The 27,331-nt window shown below is 52.1% G+C and overlaps 5 protein-coding genes and 4 pseudogenes across 6 annotated transcripts in view; all 9 read left to right on the plus strand.

Annotated features, from left to right (window-relative positions):
* GFUS (GDP-L-fucose synthase) overlaps window positions 1-27,331 on the plus strand; it is a 237,290-nt gene that overhangs the window by 170,936 nt on the left and 39,023 nt on the right. The gene's annotated exons all lie outside the window — the stretch shown is intronic.
* On the plus strand, window positions 2,222-2,870 carry LOC136059510 (feather keratin 1-like; annotated as a pseudogene).
* Window positions 5,963-6,259, plus strand: LOC136059171 (feather keratin 2-like). The gene has a single exon (XM_065753152.1). It carries the CDS (start codon window positions 5,963-5,965, stop codon window positions 6,257-6,259), a length of 297 nt encoding a protein of 98 aa, XP_065609224.1.
* On the plus strand, window positions 8,893-9,541 carry LOC136059511 (feather keratin 1-like; annotated as a pseudogene).
* On the plus strand, window positions 12,634-12,930 carry LOC136058583 (feather keratin 1-like). Its single transcript, XM_065752137.1, has one exon. It carries the CDS (start codon window positions 12,634-12,636, stop codon window positions 12,928-12,930), a length of 297 nt encoding a protein of 98 aa, XP_065608209.1.
* Window positions 15,563-16,211, plus strand: LOC136059515 (feather keratin 1-like; annotated as a pseudogene).
* On the plus strand, window positions 19,304-19,600 carry LOC136059170 (feather keratin 2-like). The gene has a single exon (XM_065753151.1). The coding sequence runs from the start codon at window positions 19,304-19,306 to the stop codon at window positions 19,598-19,600; it is 297 nt and encodes a 98-aa protein (XP_065609223.1).
* On the plus strand, window positions 22,234-22,882 carry LOC136058326 (feather keratin 1-like; annotated as a pseudogene).
* On the plus strand, window positions 25,948-26,244 carry LOC136058576 (feather keratin 1-like). Its single transcript, XM_065752130.1, has one exon. It carries the CDS (start codon window positions 25,948-25,950, stop codon window positions 26,242-26,244), a length of 297 nt encoding a protein of 98 aa, XP_065608202.1.

Genomic DNA, 27,331 nt, shown 5'->3' on the forward strand with positions numbered 1-27,331 from the left:
TTGGTGGCTAGCACATGGCCTTCATCTCCACACGTTTTCTGTACTTGTCCAAACAGAATCGTAAAATACATTTGCCCTCCAAAACAAAGCTGGTGACTACAGGGTGCAGAAAGTGAGGTGGGTTTCTACGAGTGCTCTCTATTTCCAACATTTCTCCTCCGCTATGTGCTGGGCAATATTGACTAGGAGGATTTACTTATCCTCCTGTCCAGGGACTCATGTCAGGCCTACCAGCCTGCGGTACCTCACACATTCCTTCTTCTTTTCTTACACATCGGAGTGGGATGAGTCTCTTCCAGGTTTCGGGAACCTCTCCTCATTATCAAAAGCTTTCTAAGATCATTGTAATCAGATAGTCAAGACACCAGACAGGACCCTCACCATTCATGGGTTAAACCCAGAAGGTCCTTTGGACTTGGAATCACAGAATCACCAAGGCTGGAATAAGCCTCCGAGAACATCCACTCAAACTGTCCAACTGTCACCAGTATTTCCCTCCAAACCATGTTTCTAGGTACAACGTCTCCCTTGATGCTACTTGAGTCCGTTCCCTCCAGCCCACTTGCAAGTTCTGCAGGAGGAGGGACAACCCAACTACACTGCAACCTCCATTCAGGTAGTTGTAGAGATGCACAGGGTCAGCCCTCAGCCTCCTCTTCTCCCGACTGAACAACCCCAGCTCCCTCGTCCGCTCCTCATAACGTCTCTACTAAAGTCCCCTCACCCAATGTCCTGCCCTTCCCTGGAAACACTCCAGGGCCTCGGTGTCTTTCTGGTTGTGAGCAGCCCAAAACTGAACACAGGACTTGTGTTGCAGCTTCACCAGGGCTGAGTACGCAGGGATGATCACTTCCCCTCTCCTGCTGCCCACACTAGTTCTGACGCAGTTCAGGATGCCATTGGCCTTCTTGGCAACGTGGGCACACTGCTGCCTCATGTTCAGCCGAGCTTCAACCAATGCCCCCAGGATTGCTTCCTTTGCACAGTCTTCCAGCCACACTGCCTCAAGTCTGCAGCATTGCCTGGGGTTGCTGTGGCCAACAGCAGCGCCCGGCACTTGGTCTACCTGAATTTCATCCCATTGGCCTCAGTTCAGCTATAGAGCCTGTCTAGACTGCTCTGTAGGGCCCTTCTCCCCGCTGAAGCCAAAGCTGAACACAGTACTTGAGGAGAGGCTGTAGCAGCACAGAGAAGTGGGACAACCATAACCTCTCCTGGCAGTGCTGGGAAATATGCACCCCAGGGGACAGTCAGTGCCTTTGGCTGCCAGGGCGCACTGCTCACTCACAATCAACTTGACAGCAACCAGAACCTTATCACCTCTTTCTGTGGGGCTGCTTTTATAGCACTCATCCCCAAGTACCCAGATATCTATAAGGTAGCCCAGTTCCAGGTACAGAATAAAGCACGTAAGTACGTCCTCTTGTGAAACTTGGTGACATTGCTAACGGCCCAGACCTCTGCTCAGTCAAAAGCTCCTTGCAAGACCTCCTAAATTCCAAGAGACAACTGTTCCTCCACACTTACTGTCGTTCACAAACTTCTTACTTTTTATGCATCTGAGTCCTGCAAACAGCTCACTTATTACAACATGGAACACTGCAGACCCAAAAATAATAGAACGCTTTGAAATGCCACACCTGAATGCCCACCAGCCTGATGGAACCACATCTAAAAAAAGCTTCTGAGCTGGACTTGGGAGACACCAGTTCACTCACTGCCTTCGGAATTTGTCAAGATGTATGGCGGATATCTAATCCAGAAGTAAATGGAGAAAACATTATGAATAAATTTGCTGAAGTTCATAGTAATTAAGTACTGGGTTCCTTTGGTGAACCAGGTGGGTATTCATCTAATAAAAGGAAGTGTCATCATCTCAAAACAAGGATGCCTAGAATGCCCATTCCAGGCTTCCACGAATGTGTGGAATTGGTAACTCCTCTGAACAGCAAAGACACAAACCATATTGCACAAGTGCCAAGCGATGACCTCACTGACAACCCTGCTCCTTTTCTGTGCTTTGACCACTTCTTCCGCGTGCCCTGACACGAATGTGCAAGATCACTCCATTGTCCTCCGGTCCTCTCACGTGAAAGATGCGGCCAGTGCCAAATGGACACGTCGTCAACAAAAGAACAACAAAAGTCAGAATTGGTGGAAGGAGAACACACACCAGATGACGTGCCACGCTATACGATGCAAGAACAGCAGCTGGCTGCACAATGCTGTCATGCGCAGAGGCTCTCTCCAAGCCCTCGGGCACTCCCACAGCAGCATAAAAGCCAGCCCTGCACCTCGCTCCCTCACACCCTTCTCCTGACGCCTTCTCCTCTGCGCTCCTCCAGGTGAGCCTGCACTCCGCTGCCCTCCTTTACACTCACCAACTGGTCCAGCTCTAAACACCCTTTCTTTCCGAGCTTCAACAGCAATTCCTATTCTTTCACGCCATCCTCCCCACAGACATACACTAGCTCTCCTCACTGCCTTTGTTTCTCTTCCCAGCTGTTCTTATTCCTCCAAAAACCACCACTTACCCAACACCCTCTCTTCCAGAGACTCTCCACCCCACAGCCATGTCCTGCTACGACCTCTGCCGCCCCTGCGGACCCACCCCGCTGGCTAACAGCTGCAACGAGCCCTGTGTCAGGCAGTGCCAGGACTCCCAAGTCGTCATCCAGCCTTCCACCGTGGTGGTCACCCTGCCGGGACCCATCCTCAGCTCCTTCCCCCAGAACACCGCCGTCGGATCCTCCTCATCAGCTGCCGTGGGCAGCGCCCTCAGCTCCCAGGGAGTGGCCATCTCCTCCGGCGGCTTCGGCTTCGGAGGCCTGGGCTGCTTCAACGGCGGGAGAGCCCGCTACCCCTGCTAAGGGCCTGCACACACACCCTCACACCAACCACCACCACCCTGCAGGGTGCCTCACTCACTGAGGATGCACCTCTCTGGCAACGAAGCCACATGGCCTCAGCATCTTGTCGGTCACGGCTATTCCTTTCAAGTCCTCAAATAAACATGGAAGGGGCAGACCTTTCTGTCTGGAAAGATGATTCATCTATCACCTAATCCTCTGCCATGTCATTACTTCTATCTCACCATCTCCTGTGAGCACAACTCTCACTCATCTCCGTGAGCACAACTCTCTTCTTCATTGTCCTTCTACCAGGTCAAGACAACTGGGGATTCCCTCGGTCATGCTCCCATCACAGAGAAGGAAGATTTCATTGCGCTGAGAAAATCTACTGCACACACGGGGCAGGGACTGGATAAGTCCTAACCACTTGGTGTTCCTTCCTTCTCAGACCTCTTCTTCAATAAAATTCTCCTGCATGCTAGACTCACGTCTGTCTTCTTCCTTTTTGCTTTCAACAGTTATTCAGCTTCAGCTCAAACTGAGCCAGAGCACACAAGGGCAGGTGGAAAAGTGCAACACAACCTCTTCTGGAAATTATGTCACCAAAGCTAAAGGAGGTGGACACTTCCTCGGCTTCTTCCAGCAGGCGACATGCTTTTCAAAGGGCACCAAAAGGAGTTGCGTGGTGTACAGTTCCCTTGAACATGCCTCTTATGTTCCCTGATTCAGCACATGCTTGACCAATTCTCTTCCCCTGAATGACTCTCTCCAAACTAAACCATCACCAAAAACAGAGTTGTGGAGCTTGGAAGGAAGCCCTTGTGATCATGTAGCTTCCTCGCCCTCCTTACGCCTGGTCACCTACTGCAGCGTCTCCAGGACCACATCCACTCAGGTTCACTGTAGCATCAGGAATGGAGAGATGATAGAATCACAGAAAGGATTGGGTTGGAAGGGACCTCAAGGATCCCCAAGTGACAACCCTCGTGCCACAGGCAGGGCCACCAGCCTCCAGGTCTGGTAGTACAGCAGGTGTCCAACGACCCCTTCCTACTTGGTCTTTAACACCTCCAGGAACGGAGCATCCACAGTCTCTCCGGGCAGCCTGTTCCAGCACCTCACAGCACTCTCTGTAAACAACTTCCCCTTGACATACAATCTCAGCCTTCCCTCCGTGAGCTTAAAACCATTGCACCAACATCTCTCACTGTCAGTCCTTGAAAAAAGTTGATTCCGTTCCCATTTATAATCCCCTTTTTTAAATCCTTACCATTCTGCTTTGGGGACTGCCTGAGGGACTTGCCCCCAGCTACACCTAGTGACCCCCATCACAGGGCTCTGGGCCCAGGCCTTCAGCCAGCTGCTCTCAGTCCATCTCGCTCTCCACTTGTCTAATCCATACTGGCTCAGCTTCTGGATGCAATTGACATCAGAGGTGGTCTCAAGGGCTTTACAGCAGTGCAATTCAACAGTCCATCTCTGGTCATATCCTATCCAAAGACAGACCTTGACTGTAGAAGACATTGCCGTTGCTTGATCATGACCTGCTATTTGGAAATCCGCTCCCTACCGCCTTCTTCTTGCATACGGCAATGCATGCTGGAAGAATTTCATCTTCAGCTTCAAACGGCTGAGGTCAGGTCCAACAGATATCTTTCCCCCATCTTCCTTTTCCATCTCCTTCAGGGCTGCAGTGGGATGAGCACTGTCCAGGACATCTAAAACCCCTCCCAGGCACTTTGATCTTTCTAAGAAAATAGACATCTCCTGGCTCCCTCAGCATCCGGGAGGGAATCAGGTGGACCTCGCCGATTTAGGCACATCCACCCTACTTCCCTTCAACTTCCCCAACATCATGCATATTTCAGCTAAGCAGCAAGGCACAAAACGCTCACCTCAGCTGAATGAGGCCATGCCGTGACTCCTCAGCCACGCCCTTGACCACATGGCTGCGAGTGCCTCATTAATGCATCCCTGCGTAGCATGTGTGCTTTGAATTTCCCTATCCAATCTCCAAATCCTACTGGTATCCATCAAAGCCCATGCTGAGAAATGGTCAAAACCATTGACACTCAACTCCATAATGATCCCATAACCTCTGCTTCAGCCTTCTGGACAAAAGCACTCCGCTTCAGCTCAGGGCATCCAACCACTCAACCAGGCAGGAGCGATTTGCCTTCTTCCCTCACAATCAACCTTCTTCTGCCTGTATGAGCTACAATCCCCAAGAATGGCCCTAAGCTGAAACCACACACAATAGGCAGCAACCCTGATCCCAAATAAGTCTTTGAAGCACAAAGGGAACCAGGATGTCAGTTCAGCACACCCAACGGGAAAGAGACCGGAAAAGCAGATGGAAGACAAATTGGGCTGAAGGGTAGCAGGGAGAAAACGCGACGCAAGCGAAACGGTCGCATGCCAAACACAACTGGGAAGCCGAGGAAGCCCGACAAGGATGCCACAAAACAGGGTCCCCACCACACAATGCAGTCACAAAACACACAAAGTAAATGCTACGCTGTGACCTCAGCCCTTGGACCACACCTATCCCGCACTTTAGAAGCATCTTCCAACCAACCTCATAAGATGTACATTGCGTATATCCAGCAAAATAGTCATTCTCACTTAAAAAGTGCCGACAGGGTCAAAGGAACACAGGCAAAACACAAGGAAATGAAAAGGGAGCGTTGTGGCAAGGCAAACACACCCCAGCTCATGACTGACCAGGCTGTGGCACGCAACAGCAGCTGGCTGCACAATGCTGCCATGCGCAGAGGCTCTCTCCAAGCCCTCAGGCACTCCCACAGCAGCATAAAAGCCGGCCCTGCACCTCGCTCCCTCACACCCTTCTCCTGACGCCTTCTCCTGTGCGCTCCTTCAGGTGAGCCTGCATTCCGCTGCCTTCCTTCACCCACCCCAACTGGCCTCGCTCTAAGCTCCCTTTCTCCCCCAGCCCCAGCAGCCCCTTCTCATCCTCCCCGCCATGCTCTCCACAGCCCAAGACCACCTCTCCTCGCTACATTTGTTTCTCTCTCTGCACCTGTTCTTATTCCTCCACAACCTCTGCTTACCCAGCACCCTCTCTTCCACAGACCCTCCACCCCACAGCCATGTCCTGCTACGACCGCTGCAGCCCCTGCGGACCCACCCCGCTGGCTAACAGCTGCAACGAGCCCTGTGTCAGGCAGTGCCAGGACTCCCAAGTCGTCATCCAGCCTCCTGCTGTGCTGGTCACCCTGCCGGGACCCATCCTCAGCTCCTTCCCCCAGAACACCGCCGTCGGATCCTCCTCATCAGCTGCCGTGGGCAGCGCCCTCAGCTCCCAGGGAGTGGCCATCTCCTCCAGCGGCTTCGGCTTCGGAGGCCTGGGCTGCTTCAACGGCGGGAGAGCCCGCTACCCCTGCTAAGGGCCTGCTCCCACACCCTCACAACAACCACCACCACCCTGCACGGCGCCTCACCCACTCAGGAAGCACCTCACTGGCACCAAAGGCACGTGGCCTCACCAGCCATGACTCCTCTTTCATTTGCGCAAAAGAGGCAAGCAGGGAACAGCGTCTGCTAACATGACCACTCTATCTTTCTCCTTCCTTTGCAACTTACATTGCAGCCTTCCTAATTGGAAGTCACCAAGTACGTCTTCTCTTTAGATGTCTTTTTCTCAATAAACTTCTCGTGCATGACAGCCTCAAATTCTTCTTCTTCCTTTCTTCACCCAGCGGTCTTCACCCACTACAGAGTAGAGGCCTAGATTCCATCACGTCGGGTCCAAGGTTGCCTCAATCACTCCTCTCAAAACCATCTCACCAGCAGGAACATTGGTGGCTAGCACATGGCCTTCATCTCCACACGTTTTCTGTACTTGTCCAAACAGAATCGTAAAATACATTTGCCCTCCAAAACAAAGCTGGTGACTACAGGGTGCAGAAAGTGAGGTGGGTTTCTACGAGTGCTCTCTATTTCCAACATTTCTCCTCCGCTATGTGCTGGGCAATATTGACTAGGAGGATTTACTTATCCTCCTGTCCAGGGACTCATGTCAGGCCTACCAGCCTGCGGTACCTCACACATTCCTTCTTCTTTTCTTACAAATCGGAGTGGGATGAGTCTCTTCCAGGTTTCAGGAACCTCTCCTCATTATCAAAAGCTTTCTAAGATCATTGTAATCAGGTAGTCAAGACACCAGACAGGACCCTCACCATTCATGGGTTAAACCCAGAAGGTCCTTTGGACTTGGAATCACAGAATCACCAAGGCTGGAATAAACCTCTGAGAACATCCATTCCAACTGTCCAACTGTCACCAGTATTTCCCTCTAAACCATGTTTCTAGGTACAACGTCTCCCTTGATGCTACTTGAGTCCGTTCTCTCCAGCCCACTTGCAAGTTCTGCGGGAGGAGGGACAACCCAACTACACTGCAACCTCCATTCAGGTAGTTGTAGAGATGCACAGGGTCAGCCCTCAGCCTCCTCTTCTCCCAACTGAACAACCCCAGCTCCCTCGTCCGCTCCTCATAACGTCTCTACTAAAGTCCCCTCACCCAATGTCCTGCCCTTCCCTGGAAACACTCCAGGGCCTCGGTGTCTTTCTGGTTGTGAGCAGCCCAAAACTGAACACAGGACTTGTGTTGCAGCCTCACCAGGGCTGAGTACGGAGGGATGATCACTTCCCCTCTCCTGCTGCCCACACTAGTTCTGACACAGTTCAGGACGCCATTGGCCTAGTTTGTAAACTAGGCACACTGCTGCCTCATGTTCAGCCGAGCTTCAACCAATGCCCTCAGGATTGCTTCCTTTGCACAGTCTTCCAAGCCACACTGCCTCAAGTCTGCAGCACTGCCTGGGGTTGCTGTGGCCAACAGCAGCGCCCGGCACTTGGTCTACTTGAATTTCATCCCATTGGCCTCAGTTCAGCTATAGAGCCTGTCTAGACTGCTCTGTAGGGCCCTTCTCCCCGCTGAAGCCAAAGCTGAACACAGTACTTGAGGAGAGGCTGTAGCAGCACAGAGAAGTGGGACAACCATAACCTCTCCTGGCAGTGCTGGGAAATATGCACCCCAGGGGACAGTCAGTGCCTTTGGCTGCCAGGGCGCACTGCTCACTCCCAATCAACTTGACAGCAACCAGAACCTTATCACCTCTTTCTGTGGGGCTGCTTTTATAGCACTCATCCCCAAGTACCCAGATATCTATAAGGTAGCCCAGTTCCAGGTACAGAATAAAGCACGTAAGTACGTCCTCTTGTGAAACTTGGTGACATTGCTAACGGCCCAGACCTCTGCTCAGTCAAGAGCACTTTGCAAGACCTCCTAAATTCCAAGAGACAACTGTTCCTCCACACTTACTGTCGTTCACAAACTTCTTACTTTTTATGCATCTGAGTCCTGCAAACAGCTCACTTATTACAACATGGAACACTGCAGACCCAAAAATAATAGAACGCTTTGAAATGCCACACCTGAATGCCCACCAGCCTGATGGAACCACATCTAAAAAAAGCTTCTGAGCTGGACTTGGGAGCCACCAGTTCACTCACTGCCTTCGGAATTTGTCAAGATGTAAGGTGGATATCTAATCCAGAAGTAAATGGAGAAAACATTATGAATAAATTTGCTGAAGTTCATAGTAATTAAGTACTGGGTTCCTTTGGCGAACCAGGTGGGTATTCATCTAATAAAAGGAAGTGTCATCATCTCCAAACAAGGATGCCTAGAATGCCCATTCCAGGCTTCCACGAATGTGTAGAATTGGTAACTCCTCTGAACAGCAAAGACACAAACCATATTGCACAAGTGCCAAGCGATGACCTCACTGACAACCCTGCTCCTTTTCTGTGCTTTGACCACTTCTTCCGCGTGCCCTGACACGAATGTGCAAGATCACTCCATTGTCCTCCGGTCCTCTCACGTGAAAGATGCGGCCAGTGCCAAATGGACACGTCGTCAACAAAAGAACAACAAAAGTCAGAATTGGTGGAAGGAGAACACACACCAGATGACGTGCCACGCTATACGATGCAAGAACAGCAGCTGGCTGCACAATGCTGTCATGCGCAGAGGCTCTCTCCAAGCCCTCGGGCACTCCCACAGCAGCATAAAAGCCAGCCCTGCACCTCACTCCCTCACACCCTTCTCCTGACGCCTTCTCCTCTGCGCTCCTCCAGGTGAGCCTGCACTCCGCTGCCCTCCTTTACACTCACCAACTGGTCCAGCTCTAAACACCCTTTCTTTCCGAGCTTCAACAGCAATTCCTATTCTTTCACGCCATCCTCCCCACAGACATACACTAGCTCTCCTCACTGCCTTTGTTTCTCTTCCCAGCTGTTCTTATTCCTCCAAAAACCACCACTTACCCAACACCCTCTCTTCCAGAGACTCTCCACCCCACAGCCATGTCCTGCTACGACCTCTGCCGCCCCTGCGGACCCACCCCGCTGGCTAACAGCTGCAACGAGCCCTGTGTCAGGCAGTGCCAGGACTCCCAAGTCGTCATCCAGCCTTCCACCGTGGTGGTCACCCTGCCGGGACCCATCCTCAGCTCCTTCCCCCAGAACACCGCCGTCGGATCCTCCTCATCAGCTGCCGTGGGCAGCGCCCTCAGCTCCCAGGGAGTGGCCATCTCCTCCGGCGGCTTCGGCTTCGGAGGCCTGGGCTGCTTCAACGGCGGGAGAGCCCGCTACCCCTGCTAAGGGCCTGCACCCACACCCTCACACCAACCACCACCACCCTGCAGGGTGCCTCACTCACTGAGGATGCACCTCTCTGGCAACGAAGCCACATGGCCTCAGCATCTTGTCGGTCACGGCTATTCCTTTCAAGTCCTCAAATAAACATGGAAGGGGCAGACCTTTCTGTCTGGAAAGATGATTCATCTATCACCTAATCCTCTGCCATGTCACTACTTCTATCTCACCATCTCCTGTGAGCAAAACTCTCACACATCTCCGTGAGCACAACTCTCTTCTTCATTGTCTTTCTACCAGGTCAAGACAACCGGGGATTCCCTCGGTGATGCTCCCATCACAGAGAAGGAAGATTTCATTGCGCTGAGAAAATCTACTGCACACACGGGGCAGGGACTGGATAAGTCCTAACCACTTGGTGTTCCTTCCTTTTCAGACCTCTTCTTCAATAAAATTCTCCTGCATGCTAGACTCACGTCTGTCTTCTTCCTTTTTGCTTTCAACAGTTATTCAGCTTCAGCTCAAACTGAGCCAGAGCACACAAGGGCAGGTGGAAAAGTGCAACACAACCTCTTCTGGAAATTATGTCACCAAAGCTAAAGGAGGTGGACACTTCCTCGGCTTCTTCCAGCAGGCGACATGCTTTTCAAAGGGCACCAAAAGGAGTTGCGTGGTGTACAGTTCCCTTGAACATGCCTCTGATGTTCCCTGATTCAGCACATGCTTGACCAATTCTCTTCCCCTGAATGACTCTCTCCAAACTAAACCATCACCAAAAACAGAGTTGTGGAGCTTGGAAGGAAGCCCTTGTGATCATGTAGCTTCTTCGCCCTCCTTATGCCTGGTCAGCTACTGCAGCGTCTCCAGGACCACATCCACTCAGGTTCACTGTAGCAACAGGAATGGAGAGATCATAGAATCACAGAAAGGATTGGGTTGGAAGGGACCTCAAGGATCCCCAAGTGACAACCCTCGTGCCACAGGCAGGGCCACCAGCCTCCAGGTCTGGTAGTACAGCAGGTGTCCAACGACCCCTTCCTACTTGGTCTTTAACACCTCCAGGAACGGAGCATCCACAGTCTCTCCGGGCAGCCTGTTCCAGCACCTCACAGCACTCTCTGTAAACAACTTCCCCTTGACATACAATCTCAGCCTTCCCTCCGTGAGCTTAAAACCATTGCACCAACATCTCTCACTGTCAGTCCTTGAAAAAAGTTGATTCCGTTCCCATTTATAATCCCCTTTTTTAAATCATTACCATTCTGCTTTGGGGACTGCCTGAGGGACTTGCCCCCAGCTATACCTAGTGACCCCCATCACAGGGCTCTGGGCCCAGGCCTTCAGCCAGCTGCTCTCAGTCCATCTCGCTCTCCACTTGTCTAATCCATACTGGCTCAGCTTCTGGATGCAATTGACATCAGAGGTGGTCTCAAGGGCTTTACAGCAGTGCAATTCAACAGTCCATCTCTGGTCATATCCTATCCAAAGACAGACCTTGACTGTAGAAGACATTGAAGTTGCTTGATCATGACCTGCTATTTGGAAATCCGCTCCCCACCGCCTTCTTCTTGCATACGGCAATGCATGCTGGAAGAATTTCATCTTCAGCTTCAAACGGCTGAGGTCAGGTCCAACAGATATCTTTCCCCCATCTTCCTTTTCCATCTCCTTCAGGGCTGCAGTGGGATGAGCACTGTCCAGGACATCTAAAACCCCTCCCAGGCACTTTGATCTTTCTAAGAAAATAGACATCTCCTGGCTCCCTCAGCATCCGGGAGGGAATCAGGTGGACCTCGCCGATTTAGGCACATCCACCCTACTTCCCTTCAACTTCCCCAACATCATGCATATTTCAGCTAAGCAGCAAGGCACAAAACGCTCACCTCAGCTGAATGAGGCCATGCCGTGACTCCTCAGCCACGCCCTTGACCACATGGCTGCGAGTGCCTCATTAATGCATCCCTGCGTAGCATGTGTGCTTTGAATTTCCCTATCCAATCTCCAAATCCTACTGGTATCCATCAAAGCCCATGCTGAGAAATGGTCAAAACCATTGACACTCAACTCCATAATGATCCCATAACCTCTGCTTCAGCCTTCTGGACAAAAGCACACCGCTTCAGCTCAGGGCATCCAACCACTCAACCAGGCAGGAGCGATTTGCCTTCTTCCCTCACAATCAACCTTCTTCTGCCTGTATGAGCTACAATCCCCAAGAATGGCCCTAAGCTGAAACCACACACAATAGGCAGCAACCCTGTTCCCAAATAAGTCTTTGAAGCACAAAGGGAACCAGGATGTCAGTTCAGCACACCCAACGGGAATGAGACCGGAAAAGCAGATGGAAGACAAATTGGGATGAAGGGTAGCAGGGAGAAAACGCAATGCAAGCGATGCGGTCGCATGCCAAACACAACTGGGAAGCCGAGGAAGCCCGACTAGGATGCCACAAAACAGGGTCCCCACCACACAATGCAGTCACAAAACACACATAGTTAATGCTACGCTGTGACCTCAGCCCTTGGACCACACCTATCCCGCACTTTAGAAGCATCTTCCAACCAACCTCATAAGATGTACATTGCGTATATCCAGCAAAATAGTCATTCTTACTTAAAAAGTGCCGACAGGGTCAAAGGAACACAGGCACAACAGAAGGAAATGAAAAGGGAGCGTTGTGGCAAGGCAAACACACCCCAGCTCAGGACTGACCAGGCTGTGGCACGCAACAGCAGCTGGCTGCACAATGCTGCCATGCGCAGAGGCTCTCTCCAAGCCCTCAGGCGCTCCCACAGCAGCATAAAAGCTGGCCCTGCACCTCGCTCCCTCACACGCTTCTCCTGACGCCTTCTCCTGTGCGCTCCTTCAGGTGAGCCTGCATTCCGCTGCCTTCCTTCACCCACCCCAACTGGCCTCGCTCTAAGCTCCCTTTCTCCCCCAGCCCCAGCAGCCCCTTCTCATCCTCCCCGCCATGCTCTCCACAGCCCAAGACCACCTCTCCTCGCTACATTTGTTTCTCTCTCTGCACCTATTCTTATTCCTCCACAACCTCTGCTTACCCAGCACCCTCTCTTCCACAGACCCTCCACCCCACAGCCATGTCCTGCTACGACCGCTGCAGCCCCTGCGGACCCACCCCGCTGGCTAACAGCTGCAACGAGCCCTGTGTCAGGCAGTGCCAGGACTCCCAAGTCGTCATCCAGCCTCCTGCTGTGCTGGTCACCCTGCCGGGACCCATCCTCAGCTCCTTCCCCCAGAACACCGCCGTCGGATCTTCCTCATCAGCTGCCGTGGGCAGCGCCCTCAGCTCCCAGGGAGTGGCCATCTCCTCTGGCGGCTTCGGCTTCGGAGGCCTGGGCTGCTTCAACGGCGGGAGAGCCCGCTACCCCTGCTAAGGGCCTGCTCCCACACCCTCACAACAACCACCACCACCCTGCACGGCGCCTCACCCACTCAGGAAGCACCTCACTGGCACCAAAGGCACGTGGCCTCACCAGCCATGACTCCTCTTTCATTTGCGCAAAAGAAGCAAGCAGGGAACAGCGTCTGCTAACATGACCACTCTATCTTTCTCCTTCCTTTGCAACTTACATTGCAGCCTTCCTAATTGGAAGTCACCAAGTACGTCTTCTCTTTAGATGTCTTTTTCTCAATAAACTTCTCGTGCATGACAGCCTCAAATTCTTCTTCTTCCTTTCTTCACCCAGCGGTCTTCACCCACTACAGAGTAGAGGCCTAGATTCCATCACGTCGGGTCCAAAGTTGCCTCAATCACTCCTCTCAAAACCATCTCACCAGCAGGAACATTGGTGGCTAGCACATGGCCTTCATCTCCACACGTTTTCTGTACTTGTCCAAACAGAATCGTAAAATACATTTGCCCTCCAAAACAAAGCTGGTGACTACAGGGTGCAGAAAGTGAGGTGGGTTTCTACGAGTGCTCTCTATTTCCAACATTTCTCCTCCGCTATGTGCTGGGCAATATTGACTAGGAGGATTTACTTATCCTCCTGTCCAGGGACTCATGTCAGGCCTACCAGCCTGCGGTACCTCACACATTCCTTCTTCTTTTCTTACACATCGGAGTGGGATGAGTCTCTTCCAGGTTTCGGGAACCTCTCCTCATTATCAAAAGCTTTCTAAGATCATTGTAATCAGATAGTCAAGACACCAGACAGGACCCTCACCATTCATGGGTTAAACCCAGAAGGTCCTTTGGACTTGGAATCACAGAATCACCAAGGCTGGAATAAGCCTCCGAGAACATCCACTCAAACTGTCCAACTGTCACCAGTATTTCCCTCCAAACCATGTTTCTAGGTACAACGTCTCCCTTGATGCTACTTGAGTCCGTTCCCTCCAGCCCACTTGCAAGTTCTGCAGGAGGAGGGACAACCCAACTACACTGCAACCTCCATTCAGGTAGTTGTAGAGATGCACAGGGTCAGCCCTCAGCCTCCTCTTCTCCCGACTGAACAACCCCAGCTCCCTCGTCCGCTCCTCATAACGTCTCTACTAAAGTCCCCTCACCCAATGTCCTGCCCTTCCCTGGAAACACTCCAGGGCCTCGGTGTCTTTCTGGTTGTGAGCAGCCCAAAACTGAACACAGGACTTGTGTTGCAGCTTCACCAGGGCTGAGTACGCAGGGATGATCACTTCCCCTCTCCTGCTGCCCACACTAGTTCTGACGCAGTTCAGGATGCCATTGGCCTTCTTGGCAACGTGGGCACACTGCTGCCTCATGTTCAGCCGAGCTTCAACCAATGCCCCCAGGATTGCTTCCTTTGCACAGTCTTCCAGCCACACTGCCTCAAGTCTGCAGCACTGCCTGGGGTTGCTGTGGCCAACAGCAGCGCCCGGCACTTGGTCTACTTGAATTTCATCCCATTGGCCTCAGTTCAGCTATAGAGCCTGTCTAGACTGCTCTGTAGGGCCCTTCTCCCCGCTGAAGCCAAAGCTGAACACAGTACTTGAGGAGAGGCTGTAGCAGCACAGAGAAGTGGGACAACCATAACCTCTCCTGGCAGTGCTGGGAAATATGCACCCCAGGGGACAGTCAGTGCCTTTGGCTGCCAGGGCGCACTGCTCACTCCCAATCAACTTGACAGCAACCAGAACCTTATCACCTCTTTCTGTGGGGCTGCTTTTATAGCACTCATCCCCAAGTACCCAGATATCTATAAGGTAGCCCAGTTCCAGGTACAGAATAAAGCACGTAAGTACGTCCTCTTGTGAAACTTGGTGACATTGCTAACGGCCCAGACCTCTGCTCAGTCAAAAGCTCCTTGCAAGACCTCCTAAATTCCAAGAGACAACTGTTCCTCCACACTTACTGTCGTTCACAAACTTCTTACTTTTTATGCATCTGAGTCCTGCAAACAGCTCACTTATTACAACATGGAACACTGCAGACCCAAAAATAATAGAACGCTTTGAAATGCCACACCTGAATGCCCACCAGCCTGATGGAACCACATCTAAAAAAAGCTTCTGAGCTGGACTTGGGAGACACCAGTTCACTCACTGCCTTCGGAATTTGTCAAGATGTATGGCGGATATCTAATCCAGAAGTAAATGGAGAAAACATTATGAATAAATTTGCTGAAGTTCATAGTAATTAAGTACTGGGTTCCTTTGGTGAACCAGGTGGGTATTCATCTAATAAAAGGAAGTGTCATCATCTCAAAACAAGGATGCCTAGAATGCCCATTCCAGGCTTCCACGAATGTGTGGAATTGGTAACTCCTCTGAACAGCAAAGACACAAACCATATTGCACAAGTGCCAAGCGATGACCTCACTGACAACCCTGCTCCTTTTCTGTGCTTTGACCACTTCTTCCGCGTGCCCTGACACGAATGTGCAAGATCACTCCATTGTCCTCCGGTCCTCTCACGTGAAAGATGCGGCCAGTGCCAAATGGACACGTCGTCAACAAAAGAACAACAAAAGTCAGAATTGGTGGAAGGAGAACACACACCAGATGACGTGCCACGCTATACGATGCAAGAACAGCAGCTGGCTGCACAATGCTGTCATGCGCAGAGGCTCTCTCCAAGCCCTCGGGCACTCCCACAGCAGCATAAAAGCCAGCCCTGCACCTCGCTCCCTCACACCCTTCTCCTGACGCCTTCTCCTCTGCGCTCCTCCAGGTGAGCCTGCACTCCGCTGCCCTCCTTTACACTCACCAACTGGTCCAGCTCTAAACACCCTTTCTTTCCGAGCTTCAACAGCAATTCCTATTCTTTCACGCCATCCTCCCCACAGACATACACTAGCTCTCCTCACTGCCTTTGTTTCTCTTCCCAGCTGTTCTTATTCCTCCAAAAACCACCACTTACCCAACACCCTCTCTTCCAGAGACTCTCCACCCCACAGCCATGTCCTGCTACGACCTCTGCCGCCCCTGCGGACCCACCCCGCTGGCTAACAGCTGCAACGAGCCCTGTGTCAGGCAGTGCCAGGACTCCCAAGTCGTCATCCAGCCTTCCACCGTGGTGGTCACCCTGCCGGGACCCATCCTCAGCTCCTTCCCCCAGAACACCGCCGTCGGATCCTCCTCATCAGCTGCCGTGGGCAGCGCCCTCAGCTCCCAGGGAGTGGCCATCTCCTCCGGCGGCTTCGGCTTCGGAGGCCTGGGCTGCTTCAACGGCGGGAGAGCCCGCTACCCCTGCTAAGGGCCTGCACACACACCCTCACACCAACCACCACCACCCTGCAGGGTGCCTCACTCACTGAGGATGCACCTCTCTGGCAACGAAGCCACATGGCCTCAGCATCTTGTCGGTCACGGCTATTCCTTTCAAGTCCTCAAATAAACATGGAAGGGGCAGACCTTTCTGTCTGGAAAGATGATTCATCTATCACCTAATCCTCTGCCATGTCATTACTTCTATCTCACCATCTCCTGTGAGCACAACTCTCACTCATCTCCGTGAGCACAACTCTCTTCTTCATTGTCCTTCTACCAGGTCAAGACAACTGGGGATTCCCTCGGTCATGCTCCCATCACAGAGAAGGAAGATTTCATTGCGCTGAGAAAATCTACTGCACACACGGGGCAGGGACTGGATAAGTCCTAACCACTTGGTGTTCCTTCCTTCTCAGACCTCTTCTTCAATAAAATTCTCCTGCATGCTAGACTCACGTCTGTCTTCTTCCTTTTTGCTTTCAACAGTTATTCAGCTTCAGCTCAAACTGAGCCAGAGCACACAAGGGCAGGTGGAAAAGTGCAACACAACCTCTTCTGGAAATTATGTCACCAAAGCTAAAGGAGGTGGACACTTCCTCGGCTTCTTCCAGCAGGCGACATGCTTTTCAAAGGGCACCAAAAGGAGTTGCGTGGTGTACAGTTCCCTTGAACATGCCTCTTATGTTCCCTGATTCAGCACATGCTTGACCAATTCTCTTCCCCTGAATGACTCTCTCCAAACTAAACCATCACCAAAAACAGAGTTGTGGAGCTTGGAAGGAAGCCCTTGTGATCATGTAGCTTCCTCGCCCTCCTTACGCCTGGTCACCTACTGCAGCGTCTCCAGGACCACATCCACTCAGGTTCACTGTAGCATCAGGAATGGAGAGATGATAGAATCACAGAAAGGATTGGGTTGGAAGGGACCTCAAGGATCCCCAAGTGACAACCCTCGTGCCACAGGCAGGGCCACCAGCCTCCAGGTCTGGTAGTACAGCAGGTGTCCAACGACCCCTTCCTACTTGGTCTTTAACACCTCCAGGAACGGAGCATCCACAGTCTCTCCGGGCAGCCTGTTCCAGCACCTCACAGCACTCTCTGTAAACAACTTCCCCTTGACATACAATCTCAGCCTTCCCTCCGTGAGCTTAAAACCATTGCACCAACATCTCTCACTGTCAGTCCTTGAAAAAAGTTGATTCCGTTCCCATTTATAATCCCCTTTTTTAAATCCTTACCATTCTGCTTTGGGGACTGCCTGAGGGACTTGCCCCCAGCTACACCTAGTGACCCCCATCACAGGGCTCTGGGCCCAGGCCTTCAGCCAGCTGCTCTCAGTCCATCTCGCTCTCCACTTGTCTAATCCATACTGGCTCAGCTTCTGGATGCAATTGACATCAGAGGTGGTCTCAAGGGCTTTACAGCAGTGCAATTCAACAGTCCATCTCTGGTCATATCCTATCCAAAGACAGACCTTGACTGTAGAAGACATTGCCGTTGCTTGATCATGACCTGCTATTTGGAAATCCGCTCCCTACCGCCTTCTTCTTGCATACGGCAATGCATGCTGGAAGAATTTCATCTTCAGCTTCAAACGGCTGAGGTCAGGTCCAACAGATATCTTTCCCCCATCTTCCTTTTCCATCTCCTTCAGGGCTGCAGTGGGATGAGCACTGTCCAGGACATCTAAAACCCCTCCCAGGCACTTTGATCTTTCTAAGAAAATAGACATCTCCTGGCTCCCTCAGCATCCGGGAGGGAATCAGGTGGACCTCGCCGATTTAGGCACATCCACCCTACTTCCCTTCAACTTCCCCAACATCATGCATATTTCAGCTAAGCAGCAAGGCACAAAACGCTCACCTCAGCTGAATGAGGCCATGCCGTGACTCCTCAGCCACGCCCTTGACCACATGGCTGCGAGTGCCTCATTAATGCATCCCTGCGTAGCATGTGTGCTTTGAATTTCCCTATCCAATCTCCAAATCCTACTGGTATCCATCAAAGCCCATGCTGAGAAATGGTCAAAACCATTGACACTCAACTCCATAATGATCCCATAACCTCTGCTTCAGCCTTCTGGACAAAAGCACTCCGCTTCAGCTCAGGGCATCCAACCACTCAACCAGGCAGGAGCGATTTGCCTTCTTCCCTCACAATCAACCTTCTTCTGCCTGTATGAGCTACAATCCCCAAGAATGGCCCTAAGCTGAAACCACACACAATAGGCAGCAACCCTGATCCCAAATAAGTCTTTGAAGCACAAAGGGAACCAGGATGTCAGTTCAGCACACCCAACGGGAAAGAGACCGGAAAAGCAGATGGAAGACAAATTGGGCTGAAGGGTAGCAGGGAGAAAACGCGACGCAAGCGAAACGGTCGCATGCCAAACACAACTGGGAAGCCGAGGAAGCCCGACAAGGATGCCACAAAACAGGGTCCCCACCACACAATGCAGTCACAAAACACACAAAGTAAATGCTACGCTGTGACCTCAGCCCTTGGACCACACCTATCCCGCACTTTAGAAGCATCTTCCAACCAACCTCATAAGATGTACATTGCGTATATCCAGCAAAATAGTCATTCTCACTTAAAAAGTGCCGACAGGGTCAAAGGAACACAGGCAAAACACAAGGAAATGAAAAGGGAGCGTTGTGGCAAGGCAAACACACCCCAGCTCATGACTGACCAGGCTGTGGCACGCAACAGCAGCTGGCTGCACAATGCTGCCATGCGCAGAGGCTCTCTCCAAGCCCTCAGGCACTCCCACAGCAGCATAAAAGCCGGCCCTGCACCTCGCTCCCTCACACCCTTCTCCTGACGCCTTCTCCTGTGCGCTCCTTCAGGTGAGCCTGCATTCCGCTGCCTTCCTTCACCCACCCCAACTGGCCTCGCTCTAAGCTCCCTTTCTCCCCCAGCCCCAGCAGCCCCTTCTCATCCTCCCCGCCATGCTCTCCACAGCCCAAGACCACCTCTCCTCGCTACATTTGTTTCTCTCTCTGCACCTGTTCTTATTCCTCCACAACCTCTGCTTACCCAGCACCCTCTCTTCCACAGACCCTCCACCCCACAGCCATGTCCTGCTACGACCGCTGCAGCCCCTGCGGACCCACCCCGCTGGCTAACAGCTGCAACGAGCCCTGTGTCAGGCAGTGCCAGGACTCCCAAGTCGTCATCCAGCCTCCTGCTGTGCTGGTCACCCTGCCGGGACCCATCCTCAGCTCCTTCCCCCAGAACACCGCCGTCGGATCCTCCTCATCAGCTGCCGTGGGCAGCGCCCTCAGCTCCCAGGGAGTGGCCATCTCCTCCAGCGGCTTCGGCTTCGGAGGCCTGGGCTGCTTCAACGGCGGGAGAGCCCGCTACCCCTGCTAAGGGCCTGCTCCCACACCCTCACAACAACCACCACCACCCTGCACGGCGCCTCACCCACTCAGGAAGCACCTCACTGGCACCAAAGGCACGTGGCCTCACCAGCCATGACTCCTCTTTCATTTGCGCAAAAGAGGCAAGCAGGGAACAGCGTCTGCTAACATGACCACTCTATCTTTCTCCTTCCTTTGCAACTTACATTGCAGCCTTCCTAATTGGAAGTCACCAAGTACGTCTTCTCTTTAGATGTCTTTTTCTCAATAAACTTCTCGTGCATGACAGCCTCAAATTCTTCTTCTTCCTTTCTTCACCCAGCGGTCTTCACCCACTACAGAGTAGAGGCCTAGATTCCATCACGTCGGGTCCAAGGTTGCCTCAATCACTCCTCTCAAAACCATCTCACCAGCAGGAACATTGGTGGCTAGCACATGGCCTTCATCTCCACACGTTTTCTGTACTTGTCCAAACAGAATCGTAAAATACATTTGCCCTCCAAAACAAAGCTGGTGACTACAGGGTGCAGAAAGTGAGGTGGGTTTCTACGAGTGCTCTCTATTTCCAACATTTCTCCTCCGCTATGTGCTGGGCAATATTGACTAGGAGGATTTACTTATCCTCCTGTCCAGGGACTCATGTCAGGCCTACCAGCCTGCGGTACCTCACACATTCCTTCTTCTTTTCTTACACATCGGAGTGGGATGAGTCTCTTCCAGGTTTCAGGAACCTCTCCTCATTATCAAAAGCTTTCTAAGATCATTGTAATCAGGTAGTCAAGACACCAGACAGGACCCTCACCATTCATGGGTTAAACCCAGAAGGTCCTTTGGACTTGGAATCACAGAATCACCAAGGCTGGAATAAACCTCTGAGAACATCCATTCCAACTGTCCAACTGTCACCAGTATTTCCCTCTAAACCATGTTTCTAGGTACAACGTCTCCCTTGATGCTACTTGAGTCCGTTCTCTCCAGCCCACTTGCAAGTTCTGCGGGAGGAGGGACAACCCAACTACACTGCAACCTCCATTCAGGTAGTTGTAGAGATGCACAGGGTCAGCCCTCAGCCTCCTCTTCTCCCAACTGAACAACCCCAGCTCCCTCGTCCGCTCCTCATAACGTCTCTACTAAAGTCCCCTCACCCAATGTCCTGCCCTTCCCTGGAAACACTCCAGGGCCTCGGTGTCTTTCTGGTTGTGAGCAGCCCAAAACTGAACACAGGACTTGTGTTGCAGCCTCACCAGGGCTGAGTACGGAGGGATGATCACTTCCCCTCTCCTGCTGCCCACACTAGTTCTGACACAGTTCAGGACGCCATTGGCCTAGTTTGTAAACTAGGCACACTGCTGCCTCATGTTCAGCCGAGCTTCAACCAATGCCCTCAGGATTGCTTCCTTTGCACAGTCTTCCAAGCCACACTGCCTCAAGTCTGCAGCACTGCCTGGGGTTGCTGTGGCCAACAGCAGCGCCCGGCACTTGGTCTACTTGAATTTCATCCCATTGGCCTCAGTTCAGCTATAGAGCCTGTCTAGACTGCTCTGTAGGGCCCTTCTCCCCGCTGAAGCCAAAGCTGAACACAGTACTTGAGGAGAGGCTGTAGCAGCACAGAGAAGTGGGACAACCATAACCTCTCCTGGCAGTGCTGGGAAATATGCACCCCAGGGGACAGTCAGTGCCTTTGGCTGCCAGGGCGCACTGCTCACTCCCAATCAACTTGACAGCAACCAGAACCTTATCACCTCTTTCTGTGGGGCTGCTTTTATAGCACTCATCCCCAAGTACCCAGATATCTATAAGGTAGCCCAGTTCCAGGTACAGAATAAAGCACGTAAGTACGTCCTCTTGTGAAACTTGGTGACATTGCTAACGGCCCAGACCTCTGCTCAGTCAAGAGCACTTTGCAAGACCTCCTAAATTCCAAGAGACAACTGTTCCTCCACACTTACTGTCGTTCACAAACTTCTTACTTTTTATGCATCTGAGTCCTGCAAACAGCTCACTTATTACAACATGGAACACTGCAGACCCAAAAATAATAGAACGCTTTGAAATGCCACACCTGAATGCCCACCAGCCTGATGGAACCACATCTAAAAAAAGCTTCTGAGCTGGACTTGGGAGCCACCAGTTCACTCACTGCCTTCGGAATTTGTCAAGATGTAAGGTGGATATCTAATCCAGAAGTAAATGGAGAAAACATTATGAATAAATTTGCTGAAGTTCATAGTAATTAAGTACTGGGTTCCTTTGGCGAACCAGGTGGGTATTCATCTAATAAAAGGAAGTGTCATCATCTCCAAACAAGGATGCCTAGAATGCCCATTCCAGGCTTCCACGAATGTGTAGAATTGGTAACTCCTCTGAACAGCAAAGACACAAACCATATTGCACAAGTTCCAAGCGATGACCTCACTGACAACCCTGCTCCTTTTCTGTGCTTTGACCACTTCTTCCGCGTGCCCTGACATGAATGTGCAAGATCTCTCCATTGTCATCCGGTCCTCTCACGTGAAAGATGCGGCCAGTGCCAAATGGACACGTCGTCAACAAAAGAACAACAAAAGTCAGAATTGCTGGAAGGAGAACACACACCAGATGACGTGCCACGCTATACGATGCAAGAACAGCAGCTGGCTGCACAATGCTGTCATGCGCAGAGGCTCTCTCCAAGCCCTCGGGCACTCCCACAGCAGCATAAAAGCCAGCCCTGCACCTCACTCCCTCACACCCTTCTCCTGACGCCTTCTCCTCTGCGCTCCTCCAGGTGAGCCTGCACTCCGCTGCCCTCCTTTACACTCACCAACTGGTCCAGCTCTAAACACCCTTTCTTTCCGAGCTTCAACAGCAATTCCTATTCTTTCACGCCATCCTCCCCACAGACATACACTAGCTCTCCTCACTGCCTTTGTTTCTCTTCCCAGCTGTTCTTATTCCTCCAAAAACCACCACTTACCCAACACCCTCTCTTCCAGAGACTCTCCACCCCACAGCCATGTCCTGCTACGACCTCTGCCGCCCCTGCGGACCCACCCCGCTGGCTAACAGCTGCAACGAGCCCTGTGTCAGGCAGTGCCAGGACTCCCAAGTCGTCATCCAGCCTTCCACCGTGGTGGTCACCCTGCCGGGACCCATCCTCAGCTCCTTCCCCCAGAACACCGCCGTCGGATCCTCCTCATCAGCTGCCGTGGGCAGCGCCCTCAGCTCCCAGGGAGTGGCCATCTCCTCCGGCGGCTTCGGCTTCGGAGGCCTGGGCTGCTTCAACGGCGGGAGAGCCCGCTACCCCTGCTAAGGGCCTGCACCCACACCCTCACACCAACCACCACCACCCTGCAGGGTGCCTCACTCACTGAGGATGCACCTCTCTGGCAACGAAGCCACATGGCCTCAGCATCTTGTCGGTCACGGCTATTCCTTTCAAGTCCTCAAAAAAACATGGAAGGGGCAGACCTTTCTGTCTGGAAAGATGATTCATATATCACCTAATCCTCTGCCATGTCATTAGTTCTATCTCACCATCTCCGTGAGCACAACTCTCTTCTTCATTGTTTTTCTACCAGGTCAAGACAACTGGGGATTCCCTCGGTCATGCTCCCATCACAGAGAAGGAAGATTTCATTGCGCTGAGAAAATCTACTGCACACACGGGGCAGGGACTGGATAAGTCCTAACCACTTGGTGTTCCTTCCTTCTCAGACCTCTTCTTCAATAAAATTCTCCTGCATGCTAGACTCACGTCTGTCTTCTTCCTTTTTGCTTTCAACAGTTATTCAGCTTCAGCTCAAACTGAGCCAGAGCACACAAGGGCAGGTGGAAAAGTGCAACACAACCTCTTCTGGAAATTATGTCACCAAAGCTAAAGGAGGTGGACACTTCCTCGGCTTCTTCCAGCAGGCGACATGCTTTTCAAAGGGCACCAAAAGGAGTTGCGTGGTGTACAGTTCCCTTGAACATGCCTCTGATGTTCCCTGATTCAGCACATGCTTGACCAATTCTCTTCCCCTGAATGACTCTCTCCAAACTAAACCATCACCAAAAACAGAGTTGTGGAGCTTGGAAGGAAGCCCTTGTGATCATGTAGCTTCCTCGCCCTCCTTATGCCTGGTCAGCTACTGCAGCGTCTCCAGGACCACATCCACTCAGGTTCACTGTAGCAACAGGAATGGAGAGATCATAGAATCACAGAAAGGATTGGGTTGGAAGGGACCTCAAGGATCCCCAAGTGACAACCCTCATGCCACAGGCAGGGCCACCAGCCTCCAGGTCTGGTAGTACAGCAGGTGTCCAACGACCCCTTCCTACTTGGTCTTTAACACCTCCAGGAACGGAGCATCCACAGTCTCTCCGGGCAGCCTGTTCCAGCACCTCACAGCACTCTCTGTAAACAACTTCCCCTTGACATACAATCTCAGCCTTCCCTCCGTGAGCTTAAAACCATTGCACCAACATCTCTCACTGTCAGTCCTTGAAAAAAGTTGATTCCGTTCCCATTTATAATTCCCGTTTTTAAATCCTTACCATTCTGCTTTGGGGACTGCCTGAGGGACTTGCCCGCAACTACACCTGGTGACCCCCATCACAGGGCTCTGGGCCCAGGCCTTCAGCCAGCTGCTCTCAGTCCATCTCGCTCTCCACTTGTCTAATCCATACTGGCTCAGCTTCTGGATGCAATTGACATCAGAGGTGGTCTCAAGGGCTTTACAGCAGTGCAATTCAACAGTCCATCTCTGGTCATATCCTATCCAAAGACAGACCTTGACTGTAGAAGACATTGAAGTTGCTTGATCATGACCTGCTATTTGGAAATCCGCTCCCCACCGCCTTCTTCTTGCATACGGCAATGCATGCTGGAAGAATTTCATCTTCAGCTTCAAACGGCTGAGGTCAGGTCCAACAGATATCTTTCCCCCATCTTCCTTTTCCATCTCCTTCAGGGCTGCAGTGGGATGAGCACTGTCCAGGACATCAGAAACCCCTCCCAGGCACTTTGATCTTTCTAAGAAAATAGACATATCCTGGCTCCCTCAGCATCCGGGAGGGAATCAGGTGGACCTCGCCGATTTAGGCACATCCACCCTACTTCCCTTCAACTTCCCCAACATCATGCATATTTCAGCTAAGCAGCAAGGCACAAAACGCTCACCTCAGCTGAATGAGGCCATGCCGTGACTCCTCAGCCACGCCCTTGACCACATGGCTGCGAGTGCCTCATTAATGCATCCCTGCGTAGCATGTGTGCTTTGAATTTCCCTATCCAATCTCCAAATCCTACTGGTATCCATCAAAGCCCATGCTGAGAAATGGTCAAAACCATTGACACTCAACTCCATAATGATCCATAACCTCTGCTTCAGCCTTCTGGACAAAAGCACTCCGCTTCAGCTCAGGGCATTCAACCACTCAACCAGGCAGGAGCGATTTGCCTTCTTCCCTCACAATCAACCTTCTTCTGCCTGTATGAGCTACAATCCCCAAGAATGGCCCTAAGCTGAAACCACACACAATAGGCAGCAACCCTGATCCCAAATAAGTCTTTGAAGCACAAAGGGAACCAGGATGTCAGTTCAGCACACCCAACGGGAAAGAGACCGGAAAAGCAGATGGAAGACAAATTGGGCTGAAGGGTAGCAGGGAGAAAACGCGACGCAAGCGAAACGGTCGCATGCCAAACACAACTGGGAAGCCGAGGAAGCCCGACAAGGATGCCACAAAACAGGGTCCCCACCACACAATGCAGTCACAAAACACACAAAGTAAATGCTATGCTGTGACCTCAGCCCTTGGACTACACCTATCCCGCACTTTAGAAGCATCTTCCAACCAACCTCATAAGATGTACATTGCGTATATCGAGCAAAATAGTCATTCTCACTTAAAAAGCGCCGACAGGGTCAAAGGAACACAGGCACAACACAAGGAAATGAAAAGGGAGCGTTGTGGCAAGGCAAACACACCCCAGCTCATGACTGACCAGGCTGTGGCACGCAACAGCAGCTGGCTGCACAATGCTGCCATGCGCAGAGGCTCTCTCCAAGCCCTCAGGTGCTCCCAAAGCAGCATAAAAGCCGGCCCTGCACCTCGCTCCCTCACACCCTTCTCCTGACGCCTTCTCCTCTGCGCTCCTTCAGGTGAGCCTGCATTCTGCTGCCTTCCTTCACCCACCCCAACTGGCCTGGCTCTAAGCTCCCTTTCTCCCCCAGCCCCAGCAGCCCCTTCTCATCCTCCCCGCCATGCTCTCCACAGCCCAAGACCACCTCTCCTCGCTACATTTGTTTCTCTCTCTGCACCTGTTCTTATTCCTCCACAGCCTCTGCTTACCCAGCACCCTCTCTTCCACAGACCATCCACCCCACAGCCATGTCCTGCTACGACCGCTGCAGCCCCTGCGGACCCACCCCGCTGGCTAACAGCTGCAACGAGCCCTGTGTCAGGCAGTGCCAGGACTCCCAAGTCGTCATCCAGCCTCCTGCTGTGCTGGTCACCCTGCCGGGACCCATCCTCAGCTCCTTCCCCCAGAACACCGCCGTCGGATCCTCCTCATCAGCTGCCGTGGGCAGCGCCCTCAGCTCCCAGGGAGTGGCCATCTCCTCCGGCGGCTTCGGCTTCGGAGGCCTGGGCTGCTTCAACGGCGGGAGAGCCCGCTACCCCTGCTAAGGGCCTGCTCCCACACCCTCACAACAACCACCACCACCCTGCACGGCGCCTCACCCACTCAGGAAGCACCTCACTGGCACCAAAGGCACGTGGCCTCACCAGCCATGACTCCTCTTTTATTTGCGCAAAAGAAGCAAGCAGGGAAAGCGTCTGCTAACATGACCACTCTATCTTTCTCCTTCCTTTGCAACTTACATTGCAGCCTTCCTAATTGGAAGTCACCAAGTACGTCTTCTCTTTAGATGTCTTTTTCTCAATAAACTTCTCGTGCATGACAGCCTCAAATTCTTCCTTTCTTCACCCAGCGGTCTTCACCCACTACAGAGTAGAGGCCTAGATTCCATCACGTCGGGTCCAAAGTTGCCTCAATCACTCCTCTCAAAACCATCTCACCAGCAGGAACATTGGTGGCTAGCACATGGCCTTCATCTCCACACGTTTTCTGTACTTGTCCAAACAGAATCGTAAAATACATTTGCCCTCCAAAACAAAGCTGGTGACTACAGGGTGCAGAAAGTGAGGTGGGTTTCTACGAGTGCTCTCTATTTCCAACATTTCTCCTCCGCTATGTGCTGGGCAATATTGACTAGGAGGATTTACTTATCCTCCTGTCCAGGGACTCATGTCAGGCCTACCAGCCTGCGGTACCTCACACATTCCTTCTTCTTTTCTTACACATCGGAGTGGGATGAGTCTCTTCCAGGTTTCGGGAACCTCTCCTCATTATCAAAAGCTTTATAAGATCATTGTAATCAGATAGTCAAGACACCAGACAGGACCCTCACCATTCATGGGTTAAACCCAGAAGGTCCTTTGGACTTGGAATCACAGAATCACCAAGGCTGCAATAAACCTCTGAGAACATCCATTCCAACTGTCCAACTGTCACCAGTATTTCCCTCTAAACCATGTTTCTAGGTACTACGTCTCCCTTGATGCTACTTGAGTCCGTTCCCTCCAGCCCACTTGCAAGTTCTGCGGGAGGAGGGACAACCCAACTACACTGCAACCTCCATTCAGGTAGTTGTAGAGATGCACAGGGTCAGCCCTCAGCCTCCTCTTCTCCCGACTGAACAACCCCAGCTCC

Source organism: Cyrtonyx montezumae, unplaced genomic scaffold, assembly GCF_038088225.1.
Source record: "Cyrtonyx montezumae isolate F1298 unplaced genomic scaffold, pur_monq_1.0 scaffold_8, whole genome shotgun sequence".
In the NCBI taxonomy this organism is placed as follows: domain Eukaryota; kingdom Metazoa; phylum Chordata; class Aves; order Galliformes; family Odontophoridae; genus Cyrtonyx; species Cyrtonyx montezumae.

Bases quoted from the DNA above. Each gene is read 5' to 3' on its own strand.
- LOC136058583 (XM_065752137.1), top strand. From the start codon at position 12,634: ATGTCCTGCTACGACCGCTGCAGCCCCTGCGGACCCACCCCGCTGGCT.
- LOC136059171 (XM_065753152.1), top strand. From the start codon at position 5,963: ATGTCCTGCTACGACCGCTGCAGCCCCTGCGGACCCACCCCGCTGGCT.
- LOC136058576 (XM_065752130.1), top strand. From the start codon at position 25,948: ATGTCCTGCTACGACCGCTGCAGCCCCTGCGGACCCACCCCGCTGGCT.
- LOC136059170 (XM_065753151.1), top strand. From the start codon at position 19,304: ATGTCCTGCTACGACCGCTGCAGCCCCTGCGGACCCACCCCGCTGGCT.